This window comes from Penicilliopsis zonata (genome assembly GCF_001890105.1).
Source record: "Penicilliopsis zonata CBS 506.65 unplaced genomic scaffold ASPZOscaffold_11, whole genome shotgun sequence".
In the NCBI taxonomy this organism is placed as follows: domain Eukaryota; kingdom Fungi; phylum Ascomycota; class Eurotiomycetes; order Eurotiales; family Aspergillaceae; genus Penicilliopsis; species Penicilliopsis zonata.
The window spans coordinates 362,304-376,371 of record NW_019208920.1 but is presented as its reverse complement, the minus strand read 5'-3'; the positions used below and the strand labels follow the sequence as shown (position 1 = coordinate 376,371).

The window sequence follows — 14,068 nt, the reverse complement described above, 5'->3', positions numbered from 1 at the left end:
ATAGTTATCCATCTAATGCCCCTAGCATTACTTAGACTACCATATATGTACCTCGACAGTTGCTTCTCCTTGCCATTGTTGGGCTATCTCTCACGTAAATGACGGTCTTTTTATGTTTATGCCTTAGGTGTCCACTACAGTCAATTCTGATATGGGACGTTTTCTCTATAATGGTCTTCGATAAGCAAGTAAAGAACAGTAGATATATCTTATTATTGGAGTACAATCTACACCATACTCATTGAATGATGAAGAGTGAACAGCTAGATGAGTGTCTGACCCTCAGGTGAGTGGTTCTAGTCGATGATGCTGAAAGACGTATTTAGGCTACAAAATTCTCCCACTCGACGACTCAATCCACTAGAAACCCTTCATTCCATCCTACTGCATCACAAAATGGACTTCAAGTCGATCAATTTGAAATTCAAGAGACCCTTCCTACGAAAAAGATATCCTCTTTCGTCGATCCCGCCGGAGATCGTGGGAATCATCTTCACCTTCCTGCCACTGCCAGACCAGATATGCCTGTCCCTGAGCTGCCGGTGTCTCTACAGCTGCTTCAAACTCTTTCTCAAGAGCCAGAATAAGGAAATTCCGAAGCTTCTGCCCCCTCAAGACCGGCCAATCCTGTGCCTGAAGGACTCCGCCGACAAGAACCTCCGAATCCAACTTCTCCGCCAGCTCGAGAATCGCCAATGGAGATACTGCAGCGGCTGCTGGTTTCTTCATCCCCCCTCGGCATGGAAGAGCCCCGGTCCCACCAAACCAAGATTATCTCCGTATCGGTATAATTGTGGAAAGTGGCATAGTCGACGATCCTGCATGCCCTACGCTGGGGAAGTGGATCTGTGTCCCTGTCTGAGAATCTCTTTTCATGATAAGACACACTTGATAATGACCATCAAGTCTGCCAGAGAAGGAAGGGGAGGAGGGGGAGGAGAAGAAGGAGGAGGGTATTATAACGGTATTCTGCGCCATCCAGAGATAGAATCCGGATATAACTTTCTCAGACATATATGTACCTTCACCCAACATCCATCTGCACACGTTAAACTCCAGACAACATTGTCGGTGCAGGCGAAAACGGAGAGTTTATGGGTCTCCTCCCGGTACTACTTCACTGTCAAGGATTCACAGCAGATGCTGGCCGGTTCGTTTTGGGTAAAAGACCCAGGGACTTGGCTGGAGCAGTTCTTCACTGCCGCCGGCTCAACCTTCTACGGATGGCAGAAGAAGCATAACATATTCTGTAGAGGTGGCCACTGGGAAACATGCGCGAAAAGAACCGCCGATCCCCGTGTTTTTGAGCTCATCGTCGAACGCAATCTGGGAAATGGCAACTGGCCAAATAAACAGTGGGATCGAAACCGGAACTGATTGCCTCAGAAGCTGGTTCGTGTCTATTAATGGTGGCACTTGCTTTTTGTATGCTCAAATCGGTTCCTTTCTTACTGACTACACTGTCTTTCCTGTTTCTGCCTCAATAATACGATTTCGAATCCCTTTCATACCTCCTTCTACCCGCTGCTCACTTTCTGCCTCTTTTCCTTTCCCCTCCCATGTACCCAATTCCATATTTCCTTGTCTTCAACTACCTCAATCTTCACAATGACCTCCGACTGGGGCAACTTCCAATGCGTTACAGTAGTCCTCGATGTTATCACCGCCATCGTGTGCTTCATCCAGCTCTAGATCCTGGTAATTGATCCTATGGCCAGACAAAACACGCCTCAGCCGGGGGACTCCAGAGGGTGAAAAGGGTCCTCTGCCGACGGCAACTCCACTCCAACTACTCCATCCCAGCAGGCCATTCATTTGCTTGGAAGAAGGGAATTTACTTTCAGACTGAATTATTTTGGATGCTGCGATGTGTAGCAAGCAAAGTTTGCCACGGTGGTAAAAAAGGTATCGTTCGCTTATAGTGTCAGATCCTCATGGAGGTGAGCTGGTGACATTGACGAAGCCCAAGGGACTAGTCATGCGCAGAGTGTCGACATTCTTCTTCCATGCGTCGATGTCGTGTTGGAAAGCGAGGGTTGCCGCAGGGTCGTCAATATCCAACTCATCAGCGATGCCCTGAGGCCGTTGGGCTTCGTGGTCGTATTTGTCACCAGCCATGCAATCGACGGCACACATTGCATTCCCGACAGCACATCGCACACACTGCTGGCTGTGTACACACACTGTCCGCCCTGCTCATACTGAACGATCTATGGCAGTGGACTCACCAAAGCCTGTCAGATGGGCGACCTTCACATTGGCGAGTTTGGTGCTTTTTGTTTGTCAGAATTGCCTCTGTTTCGAACCGATAGGAGATACCACGCAGACGGGGGTCAGGGGATCGTCTCTGTCGTCTTTGCTGAGGAGTTCTTCGTCGGGTGACTCATTGCTGGGCTGGATATGGAGAAAAGATAACCAGCGGGTATATGGAGTAAGATAGATGAGAGGAGGGATTAACGAGTGGCAACAGGAGTTTATCATAGCTGAGTAGAAGAGAAAAAGCAAGTTTGAGGTTGAATTTGTTGAGATGTGGTAGTGTGTAGGGGCAGGACTGGGCAAGGACCGGATTATATAGTGTTGCTGCTGCTGTAGTCAATGACAAGAAATTTGGTGACAATTAGCAGGCAACCTTCCACTAATAATAAGTGAATGCCTATGGAACTAATGACCCGGTGAATAAATAAAATCAGACTCATAATACCAGTACACCAGACTCAGTACAGATAGACTCGTCGCCAGTCCACTCTTGAATCAAACTGAACTGATCCTCGTCCCCAGTCTGCCTAAATCCCCAGATTGAAACCAAGCCGGCCAGGCCAGTACGTGCACCTTTGACATCGATATTGAACTGCTTGTTTAGACTCTCCTTTCGTTCTGTGGTGAGTTTGAGTCCCCCCGTGCCCGGATGCAACAGCCACACTCGACGGTACAGTGTCCCCAAATTGAGCTTGTAGAGAGTACTATCATTTTTCCCTGTTAAAAAATGATGACAGTGACGATGACGCAGAAAGCAGCAGCCGCAAGAGCGGCTACAGCAACCACCCATACCGGCACAGTCCTGGAGATACCGTTGTGGATGGGACCGCCAGAGCTCGAAGCCTCTTGTCAACAGGCCCTCAATGAAGGCACTGCGCCATCGCCACCATTCACGCTCTAGGAGCCAGTATTATTGATTGAGTGTACTGAGTCTCTCACGAATAGTTTCCTCGCTTGGAGCCTCATAAAAGGTTGCTGCCAAACGATTAGCTGGCAGTCTGAAGAGACAAAAACTTACCAACACAGATAATCCGGCACTGGGTTTGTGACCCCTACTATCAAGGTGACTAGTTATTCTCTTCTCTAATCAATTGACAGTCATTAATCTACACTATATCTTCCGAAAACAGATACCCCCCCTGCCGTGTCCGATTCAATGAAACTCCGTCTCCAGGCCCCAAAGATACGCCCGCAGTATTCGCAAACTATATTCACACCGTGATAAGAAGATCATATTGAACGGGAAGTCGTCGAGATCACTTGCCTCGGCTTTGTTCTTGAGGTCTCTCATGCGGAAGCAGCCACAGCCCGTGGTACAATGTCCGCGATGAAGACCTCGAAGAGCCTCTCGTGGCCGCTCACAACAGCCACAGTCTCTTGCAAAATGCCCTCCCCGTCTTGCATAGTCGTTTTACAGCCATGAGGACAGATACCAATCTGGATATTTGCGCCAGGAACGAAATCTGCGTTCAACTGGCGTCATATTTTCAAGTCTCCAGGTTTTGTCTTTGTGCCTCCAGTATTTCTCATTCAGGTCCTCAAGTTGCGCCTCGTAAGCCTCAAGCTGGCTCGATCTTCATCCAAAGAGGAGAGTGAAACAGGCTTTTGAAGAGACTTTATTTCTTCTGTGGTGTATATCTCTTTCTGGACAATCCGACGACCATGGCTATCTGCCTCGATGATCTTTTGGAACCACTTGCAGGACTCGGCATTTCGATACTTCATATCATAAAGCGCCAATCGTGTCTCCTAGAGTAGCCGGAATTGGCCTGCCTCTTCTAGCAATTTTTGCAACTTGAGAAAGCCGTTTATATCATCGCAATAGGACGGTCTCGCTCTCACAAGGTCCAGTTTTTGCTTCCTCGTGAAATCGTTCGAGAGCAGAGGACCTGCAAGAAATAATTGATCATTTACCTAAAAGAGCCTATTCGCCCTATAGCTCAAATGCTGGGTCTTTTTCTTCTATTGAAATCGTGGCATTGTGACTTCAGATTGTTGACTGGGAAATATTTAATATATATAGAGTTGTATATAAGCGTCGTGTCTACAACAATACATTATACCATTTTGCTAGGAATATATTCATAATTGATAGTATAAGATTATGTGTTATTTCTAACAGTCATCCATTAAATATAAGAGCTGCTGAAATAACCTTAAATATAATGAAAATGACTATAAACATTATTAAAAAACATAATAAAGCCTCCACAAAATATACTACTAATACTTATATTAATATATATTATTATTTTTATATACTTGCAATATCTTATACCCTGGGCATTGTCTTACTATTTATTCAATCAACCAGCTCGTACCGGAATTTTTCGAGTTATCATCAAAGAAAGGGATGACTTCCTATTAAGTAAACCTTCTCGATTAATAGTTCCCCTTATCTGTTGTCGATCTTCAAAAGATGGATTCGTCGATGCAACGCCCGCATTCCTGTGAGGAGAATCGCGCTTCCCCTCACTACCACCTGGGAGCCTCAGGCATGGGACGTTGCACTCGCGTCCGCTTCATGTAACGGTTCAAACTGTCTGACGGTCTGCAACTTCCACAACATCCAGGGGGCGTGTTTGTTTACCAGATCATGACCGATTGAGACAATTCAGCCTCTAGATTTCTGTTGCTTGCGTCACGATGCGTTTACAAACCGTCTTGTCGGTGCTATCGACGGACCCTTCTCTTCCGACCATCCAAGGTCAACACGTTCTCGACTTGAGCGAGATCGGGTGGACAGTGAGCAGCACGGCGCTGAATAGAATTGTGCCTGGCCATCTGCCTTCTCAAGTGCATCTGGATTTATATGCGGCTGGAGTCATTGGTAGGTAACGGTGTCCTCGTTGTGTTGGGTCTGAGCTGACAGGAACAGGGGACCCGTAGGTCTTTATCCTTGACACTACTAATATAATGGAAATACTGAGCACACTGTGAAGATATTATGGTCTCAATGATTTCAATCTGCGCTGGATAGCTGACGCCAATTGGACCTATACGAGTGAGCCGCTTCGTGATCTGTACGGAGTACATCAGACACTGGATACCCCAAGAAGCTCTTTTCTGATCTAACAGAGTAATTATCTAGGCAAAAGGATGCGAAGTCGTCATGGTTGGTCTTTAACGGGCTGGATACTTTTGCTACTGTCGACTTCTGCGGGCAGACTGTAGGCACCGCCGACAATCAATTCCGTCAATGGATCTTCGATGTTTCCCAGATTCTCGAGGACTGCAGATCTGATCCAGTTCTGTCAATCAATTTTGGGAGTGCTCCGAATATTGTGAACGCGATTGCAAACGATCCCAGCTCGGAAGGTAAGCCACCCACAAGGTTATCCTTTCCCAAACCAAGACCTAATCAAATCCACTCCAGTCTGGCCCGCGAGAATCCAAGAAGCTCAGGTCTTTGAATACCCCAACCGCTGGTTTATGAGAAAGGAACAGTCAGACTTTGGATGGGATTGGGGGCCTGCCTTTGCCCCCGCCGGCCCATGGCAACCAGCTTATATTGTGCAGCTTGAAAACGAACAAGCAATATACATTACAAATACAGACCTCGACACCTACCGAAAGGGCCAAATAAACCATCTGCCACCCGATCAGAGTCAGCCATGGGTCGTCAATGCTAGTATCGACTTTATTGGAGAGGTCCCTTCCGATGCCTTGATGTCGGTCCTCGTGAGCGATGCAAAGACTGGGGAAATCTTGATTACAGGAGATATGTTCGACGTAACCATCTCAGATGGCTCTATCACTGGACATACAGTCATCGGCGCCCATGTGCCAAAGCTTTGGTGGCCAAACGGTCTCGGCGACCAGAATCTCTACAATTTTGCGATCTCGATCAGCACTAAGGAGAGTCAGACGCTGGCATCCATCACGAAACGCACAGGGTTTCGTACTATTTTCCTGAATCGACTGAACATCACTGAGGACCAAATTGCCCTTGGGATCGCTCCTGGAGCAAATTGGCACTTCGAAGTGAACGGCCACGAATTCTATGCGAAGGGGTCCAACATCATCCCTCCTGATACATTTTGGCCACGAGTCACGGAAACCAAGATGAGGAGACTGCTCAAAGCAGTTGTGGCGGGAAACCAGAACATGCTTCGGGTTTGGGCGTCCGGTGCATATTTACCTGATTTCATTTATGACATTGCCGACGAGGAGGGGATCTTCCTCTGGAGCGAATTTCAATTCGGCGATGCCCTTTATCCAGTCGATAAGGCATTTCTGGAGAATGTTGCTGCGGAAGTCACATACAATGTCAGACGTGTCAACCACCATCCTTCACTCGCCCTGTGGGCGGGTGGAAACGAAATCGAGAGTCTGATGCTTCCAGCAGTCAAGGCTGCAGATCCCACCGGTTACAAGAAATATATTGGAGAGTACGAAGAGCTTTTGTGAGCTTGATCTTGCCTCTAGTCTACGAAAACACGAGATCGATCTCGTACATGCCCAGCAGTACGAATAACGGCTACTTGGGAGTCAACCTGTCTTCTCCCGTGCCGATGGCTGAGCGATACTGGAATATCACTCCAGGCAAATATTACGGTGATACAGATCATTACAACTATGACTCGAGCGTCGCTTTCGATACCTCCTCGTACCCGGTCGGCCGCTTTGCCAATGAGTTTGGATACCATAGCATGCCCAGTGTACAGACCTGGCAACAGGCGCTTGACCCGCAAGACCTCTATTTCAACAGCAGTGTCGTCATGCTTCGCAACCACCATTATCCCATGGGGGGTCTCAGTACGGATAACCTCTCCAAATCCGCCTTAGGCATGGGCGAGATGACGAGGTCCGTCGAACGGTACTATCCCCTGCCTCGGCACTCTGACCGGATTGCCAATTTCAGTGCCTGGTGCCACGCCACACAGATATTCCAGGCCGACTTCTACAAGTCTCAGATCCAATTCTACCGCCGGGGCAGCGGGATGCCAGAGCGCCAGCTCGGAGCTCTTTACTGGCAGCTGGAAGATATCTGGCAGGCTCCATCGTGGGCGGGAATCGAATACGATGGCCGGTGGAAGACTCTACATTATGTCGCTAAGGACATCTATCGACCGATCATTGTGTCGCCCTTCTGGAACCACAACACCAGCGTTCTAGAGATCTACGCAACGTCAGACCTCTGGAAACCAGCCGCGGGGACGGTGAGAATGACCTGGCTCGATATGGCGGGCAAACCTTTACCTGGAAACGCGGGGACACCGTCCGTGGTTGACTTTCAAGTCGGAGCAATCAATACGACGAGAATCTACTCGACTCATTTCGCCGATCTTTCTCTGTCCAATCTGACCAACTCGATTCTAATCCTATCTCTGACTGCAACTGCCGAGAGAACAGAGTCAACTTTCTCACATGAGAACTATTTCACACCGAGCTTTCCCAAGGATCTCGCTCTTCGAGACCCTCACCTCGAGCTCTCCTATAGCAAGGATACGGGCAAGTTCACTGTTAAAGCGACGTCTGGCGTGTCGCTGTATACCTGGATAGACTATCCTGCCGGAATAATCGGTTACTTTGAGGAGAACTCCTTTGTCCTGCTTCCTGGTGAGTCTAGGGAAGTTGGCTTTGTGATGCAGGAGAATCCGTCTGGGGAGGACAGCTGGATTAAGGGCGTGACAGTGCAAAGCTTGTGGGATCAGGGGAATTGAATTATGACAGATAATCATTACTCCAGATGAAATAACGCAGATGAATAATAGTAGATGATTGATATAAATATAAACTGGATGCAAGAGAGGACCTGGAATTTACTACACTAGTTGAGTCCTGTCAATAAAAACGACACGTGACTCGATTGGCCGAAGTTCCGACTCCGCCCAGCAGGACCTGCCGAATGCCAAACCATCCACCACCACGCATTGATTGCCATTGCCGTTGACAACGACTCGATTGTTAAACAAAATGGCGTCAAGATCGATGTGGCGGAGCCTGCACTACAGTGCGAAGCGGCGGGTTGTCTCCCCGGCGCAGTACCGGTGTTTTTCGTGCTCGCTGCGCGCGCAGGACCAGGGCAAGACGGACAGCGAGAAGATGACGCATTTCGGGTTCACGAATGTGCCCGAGTCGCAGAAGGAGTCGTTGGGTATTTATCTATTTGCTTTTTCTTCGATTGGGGATATGTGGAATTCCTAACAGAAACTAGTTGGAGCGGTGTTTAGCTCGGTTGCCTCGTCGTACGACACGATGAACGATCTGATGTCGCTGGGCATCCACCGACTGTGGAAGGACCATTTCGTGCGGACGCTGAACCCGGGCTCGCCGCTTGCCCGGCGCCACAACGAAACGGAAGGGCAGGGATGGAACATCCTCGACATTGCCGGGGGGACAGGCGACGTTGCGTTCCGGATGCTCGACCACGCGACCAACGTCAACCACGACCGGCAGACGCGGGTGACGATCGCGGATATCAACCCGGACATGCTTGCGGAGGGCAAGAAGCGGAGCATCGCGACCCCGTACTACAACACGGGCCGGCTGTCGTTCATGGAGGCCAACGCGCAGACGATGCCGTCGATCCCGGACAACTCGGTGGATCTGTACACGGTGGTGTTTGGCATCCGCAACTTCACGGACAAGCAGGCGGCGCTGAACGAGGCGTTCCGCGTGCTGAAGCCTGGCGGTGTGTTCGCCTGCATGGAGTTCAGCAAGGTCAACAACGACCTGTTCAATGCCGTCTACAAGCGCTGGAGCTTCAGCGCCATCCCCCTCATCGGCCAGGTCGTCGCCGGCGACCGCGACAGCTACCAGTACCTCGTTGAGAGCATCGAGAAGTTCCCCAGCCAGGAGGAATTCCGCGCCATGATCCACAAGGCTGGCTTCATGATCCCGGGCCGCGGATACGAAGATCTTACGGGGGGGATTGCCGCCATCCACAAGGGTGTCAAGCCTCTTGCTTAGTTTTTCCCTATCGATTGTAGTACTACAATAGTTAGTGCATGTATATTAGAGATAGTTATGTAGTACCAAAGATGATTATCCCGGGATATTCCATAGCTAAAGCTAAGCAAGTAATCTTCCTTGGCATCGCTGGTCTCATTGATTGGGGCGATGGTGCAATGGAGCCGAGAACTGCAGAAATCCACGTTCCCCTTTGATTTGTCTACGAGACGAGAATCCCCCCATGTCCACGGACAATACCGGTATTGATCCGATGCAGAGCGAGGCTATCGACCATTCTTACAGCCTGCCCCCTTCGCAACAATGGAGATAGCCTCCTAGCCAGGCTTCGGCCTTATCAATCAGTCCGACCCTCCGCTCCGCCACCTTCGTCTTCGCCCCGCCTGCGAGATTGTCTAGCAGTTAGTCTCCTAGATAATACTAAAGAAACACCAGGGTTATCGATACGGATTCATCAGCATTGCGTTGGTGTGGAAGCTAAACCTGCGTGAAGATTTTCTTGTAGACACGGTGTCTACCAGGTACTTGCCTGCCTACCCCTCATATCCTTCCTCACTGCCCCTCCATTTTTTCTTTCGGCAGCCATGGCAAGGAGACATAACCACCACCCATCGATTCCGTTGTCGCCGAGTCTCCTGCCCGCTGGGATGATGAGCTGCACGAAGGATCTGATGATCCCCCCCTCGCTGCCGATGACACCCCCGGATCCGATGGACGCGGGAGTATACCATGGCTCTGAGCCTGGGTCGAGCTCGAGGTCTGGCTCTGGCTCTGGCTCTGGCGCCGCCGTGCTGACGGCCGTGCATGTTATCGCGACGGAACGCGCCGCCCTGGAGAATCTCGAGACGCTGTACCAGAGCGATCGGATGGCACAGGAGAACCTCGCCCGCGCGGTGGACCAGATCGTGCGCAGCATGCAGCGCGGGGGCAAGCTGGTGGTCTGCGGCGTGGGCAAGAGTGGCAAGATCGGGAAGAAGGTCGAGGCCACGATGAACAGTATGGGCATCCACAGTGCGTTTCTGCATCCTACGGAAGCTCTGCATGGGGATCTGGGGTTGATAAGACCGGTAAGCCTATCTTTGAAGACGAAACGTACGTTGTAAGGTATATATATATATATATATATATTGACCAATATGATGAATGCAGGTTGATACCCTTCTCCTCATCTCCTTCTCCGGCCGCACGCCAGAACTGATGCTTCTCCTCCCTCACATCCCACCGACGGTCCCAGTCATCGCCATCACGTCACACACAACCCCTACAACGTGTCCGCTGCTCTCCTTCCTACCGCCAGACCTGGGCATCCTCCTGCCGGCGCCCATCCACGAAGACGAGGAATCCTCGTTTGGGGTCTGCGCGCCGACCTCGTCCACCACGGTCGCGCTCTGCCTGGGCGATGCAGTCGCTCTCGCCGTCGCCCGTGCCCTGCACGACCAGCCGGGACGCGGGCCCGCAGAGGTCTTCAAGGGATACCATCCGGGGGGAGCGATTGGCGCCGCGCTGGCCGCCGCCATCTCGACCCCGTCCATGTCCACCTCGGCGTCAACCGCGTCGTTGACCTCCATCCCGTCCGATTACCTACATAGCAAGCCTGTCACCTATCCCTATCAACCGTATGTCGGTACAGGAAGAATGCAGGAGTTGATCACCGACCTTTTCGTTCCATCCGATCAGATCCCTACTGTCTCATCATCATTATCATCAGCTGCGCTGCTTGATATCCTCCTCACGGCCATCCAGCACCCGACTGCTAAATCCTGGGTGTTCCTGTCCCCCACGACAATCGTTCCACCAACACATACCCGCTCCCTCTGTCAGAATCGAAATGTCGACCTCCCCCTGTCAGAGATCCCGGATGATGGCCGTTTCGCGGTTCATGCGACCGATTGGATCCGCGTGCCGGCGTCGAGGACCCGCGAGCAGACGCAAAGATACCTAGCTGGCGTTGCCGGGGTCACTCCTACCTCTGTGGTTGCTGTGATGGATACCCTTGATCCCAAACTTTGTCTTGGCTTTATCGAGGCAAAGGATCTGGAGTGATAGTGTCCTCGCAATACTCGAGGTATTTACCACTCTTTCCTTTCTTTTTTACGATGTAATGCCTTTCTTATTATAGATTTATGCGCTGGTGGTATTGTGTTTCATTCTGTCTATATTATCAATGTATATGAATCTTTGATATACTACTTTTATCTATCATCACTGTCTCCTACACACCCATCCATAGTCTTAAGAAAAGAGTTAGATAATATCTAATCTATCGGCTCTGCCCTGCAGTTCATGTGTATGTACAGGGGCAGGGAACCGGCGAGGGTATAAAACAAGAACAGGATCACCAACAAACAGAGCCGACAAGGAAAGAAACAAAAGCAAAAGGAAAAGATCATCTATGTACATGGATTGCATTATTCGTGTCATCGAGGTGGGGAGTTGTCTTTTTTCAAAGGGGAGAGTACACAGCTCGGTTTTATCACTGCCTGCTCTTCCCCTTGTCATTGGTAGTGGCGGCCCCGTCGTCCTCGTACAGACGGTTTTGTTCGATGTATTTGATGACAGGGACGGGGATGAGGTAGCGGACGCTCATTTCGCGGCGCAGGAACAGCCGGATCTTGGTGCTGCTGACGTCGTTCTGGATCAGTTGCTGGATGACATAGATGTTGTCCTTCCAGGGCTGCAGGCTGGCCAGAGCCTCGTCGATATCCGTGCCACTGCGTTCAACAATGAAGGACTAAAAAAAACAGATTTGTTAGAATTGTTTGGATTGCTCGGTCTGTAGATACGCACCCCGTATTTGCCCAGGATATGGTCCAGATCCTTCTCACTCCACACTCCCGGTGTCGACATGGTATGGATGAGATCCGCCCCCGCGAGGAGGGCAATGCGCACCGGCTTCTTGGTTCCATCGCGGGCCTCGATCCCCCCGCGGACAACATTGATCTCGTGGTCGAAATGATCTAACACGACGGCAGTGGGTTGGTACTGTTTCTGCATGGGCTCCCAGGTATCCACCATCAACCAGTCGGACGTTTGCTCGACCGCCAACTGACACATGGCGACCCTAACCAAGTCAGTTATATTATTATGATTATGATATGTTTATTTATCTTGAAATTGGAGGTATATACCGATGTGCTGCGCTGGCGAGACCAGCCTTGCGGTATGCGTCCGAGACAGGCGAGAGGTAGCCGCCGATGAGCTCGAAATCGGTGCTGAACTTGACGTAATCGGCAGCCATCTCGAACATGCGAAGATGCAGGTATGTGATGGGCGAGAAAGAACCACAGGCGACCAGCAGCAACGGCGTCTTCTCTGGGTCGGCCATCCGGCGCTTCAGACGGTGGTCGGGGAAAGCGTAGTCATCCGCGGGCGCGGGAGGGAGGCGAACAGCGTCGCTCTGCGCATCGGCCATGGTGTAGTGTGTGTAGTAGTCGGATTGTTGTTTTTATCGAATAAATATCGGGGAGTAAGAATAATGAAGAGTGTAGTAAATTTAGGCAGCGAGACAGAAAGAGAGCGATGAGGCGATTTTGGGTTGCCGTGAGTACCAGGATTTCAGTGAGGGGCGGGAGGAGGAGGAGGAGCAGGAGGAGGAGAGAGAAGGTCTTTTATTAGGCAAATCCCTAATAACCGCCGGCCAGGCCTCGGAGGTAAAACCGATCAAGGCTGTCAGCAAGCATGGAGCTTAATAAGAAACAGAAAGACGACGCAAGGGACTACGGAGTACGCAGCCAAAGGATTATCGCGGCTTTCCTCTTCTCTCTGACCGGGGAGTGGAGTTCTGACCAGGAGTCGCACTCGCAGTCGCAGTCATTCCAGCGCCTCCCGTGGTGGGGGAACAGTTCGCTGCGAGCACGCGAGCGGGGGCGATTTTGATACAGACAGAGTACAGCGTACAATAACTGTAAGTTACCTACTGATGATTATTATATAGTATAGCTGTTTTATTGACAATATTTATCTACTCTATATATATAAATTAATACTCGTAGTGGAAAACAGAAGAAATATGGGAATCCAGTGGGTGCGCGGTGCAATGGCCGACACCGGATTCGGCTTCTAATTCAGTCCGTCTTAGAGACGGTAGTACTATGTAGTAAACTCAGTATTGAAATGTCAAATATCCTAGTAAAATCAAATATTCTGAGTCATCTTGTCTGTTTAAGCATATTGTTTCATTTCAAAGAGTCTAGAGTGGACGGCTGGACTCCGTATAGTGTCGGTATAAGGCGCTCAGTCTCAAACAACCAGCGTCATCACTAAAATATATAAAGAAAGGGTTCTATTCAACTAGAATACTAAATAGAGAGAGTAAATAGAGATTCAGAACTCCTAAATCGTCTTTCTTGCCTGGTCATAATTATTCTCCATGCGGCACTTTCGGCGTTTGCCATAGTTCAACGCTGCCTCAGGCATCCATAAGCTCCAGACCTCAACGCAATACCAACCCGACCGCTTTTCAGGCGAACACTGAGGAGGATTCTCCTTTTCCTGACATAACCAACAGACAACTGTATCCTTCCTCTCACTTTGGAGTCTTTAATTCAACCCAATCTTCCGTTTTTCACCCCACAGCGCCCCCGTGTGGTTGTTGTTGCGCTTCCGCCATCTCGCGCTCTCCGGACTCCTGCTCGGCGTCACACTCTCCATCCACGTCAACTTACCCCCCCCCCCAACTTCGAACCTCTTCCCTTCACCTCCTCCAACGTCCTCCCCCTCCCCCATATCCCAACAGCGATCTACGAGACCATCAACCATCATAATCAAATAGACTGCCATCGCTTCTGCCTCTGACGACTTCTTTTTCTTTTTTTGGACCACCGGTTGGTTTCCACAGCCCGGCGTCTCGCCTCTTTCCACAGCTCCCATCGCCTTCCTGCCCGCTTGGCCACTCGCA

General features: G+C 50.2%; 5 protein-coding genes across 5 annotated transcripts; 4 read left to right on the top strand and 1 right to left on the bottom strand.

Moving 5' to 3' along the window:
• Positions 1-396: 396 nt before the first annotated feature.
• On the top strand, positions 397-1,377 carry ASPZODRAFT_143982 (hypothetical protein; the record flags this gene model as incomplete). Its single annotated transcript, XM_022724969.1, has 1 exon — positions 397-1,377. One exon carries the CDS (start codon positions 397-399, stop codon positions 1,375-1,377), a length of 981 nt encoding a protein of 326 aa, XP_022579857.1.
• Positions 1,378-4,902: 3,525 nt separating this feature from the next.
• On the top strand, positions 4,903-7,922 carry ASPZODRAFT_153009 (hypothetical protein; the record flags this gene model as incomplete). The annotated part of the gene is made up of 5 exons (XM_022725922.1): positions 4,903-5,090; positions 5,199-5,279; positions 5,348-5,574; positions 5,633-6,625; positions 6,658-7,922. The coding sequence occupies 5 exons, from the start codon at positions 4,903-4,905 to the stop codon at positions 7,920-7,922; spliced, it is 2,754 nt and encodes a 917-aa protein (XP_022579856.1).
• A 253-nt stretch (positions 7,923-8,175) lies between these two features.
• ASPZODRAFT_70040 (hypothetical protein) lies at positions 8,176-9,171 on the top strand (the record flags this gene model as incomplete). Its single annotated transcript, XM_022729639.1, has 2 exons — positions 8,176-8,356; positions 8,417-9,171. 2 exons carry the CDS (start codon positions 8,176-8,178, stop codon positions 9,169-9,171), a joined length of 936 nt encoding a protein of 311 aa, XP_022579855.1.
• Positions 9,172-9,857: 686 nt separating this feature from the next.
• ASPZODRAFT_30080 (hypothetical protein) lies at positions 9,858-11,208 on the top strand (the record flags this gene model as incomplete). The annotated part of the gene is made up of 2 exons (XM_022728197.1): positions 9,858-10,238; positions 10,321-11,208. Coding segments are annotated over 2 exons (1,269 nt in total), but the record flags the coding sequence as incomplete, so codon positions are not given.
• Positions 11,209-11,341: 133 nt separating this feature from the next.
• ASPZODRAFT_576266 (hypothetical protein) lies at positions 11,342-12,716 on the bottom strand. The gene is made up of 4 exons (XM_022728694.1): positions 12,300-12,716; positions 11,959-12,232; positions 11,607-11,902; positions 11,342-11,554 (listed from the first exon to the last, which is right to left on the bottom strand). The coding sequence occupies exons 1-3, from the start codon at positions 12,581-12,583 to the stop codon at positions 11,645-11,647; spliced, it is 816 nt and encodes a 271-aa protein (XP_022579853.1). The 5' UTR covers positions 12,584-12,716; the 3' UTR covers positions 11,342-11,554; positions 11,607-11,644.
• Between the last annotated feature and the right edge of the window lie 1,352 nt (positions 12,717-14,068).

Excerpts from the sequence above, each read along its gene's own strand:
- ASPZODRAFT_576266 (XM_022728694.1), bottom strand. The coding sequence starts at position 12,583 with ATGGCCGATGCGCAGAGCGACGCTGTTCGCCTCCCTCCCGCGCCCGCG. Across the intron at positions 12,233-12,299 it reads CTCGCCAGCGCAGCACATCG|GGTCGCCATGTGTCAGTTGG; the intron begins GTATATACCTCC and ends TGACTTGGTTAG. Across the intron at positions 11,903-11,958 it reads ATATCCTGGGCAAATACGGG|TCCTTCATTGTTGAACGCAG; the intron begins GTGCGTATCTAC and ends TGTTTTTTTTAG.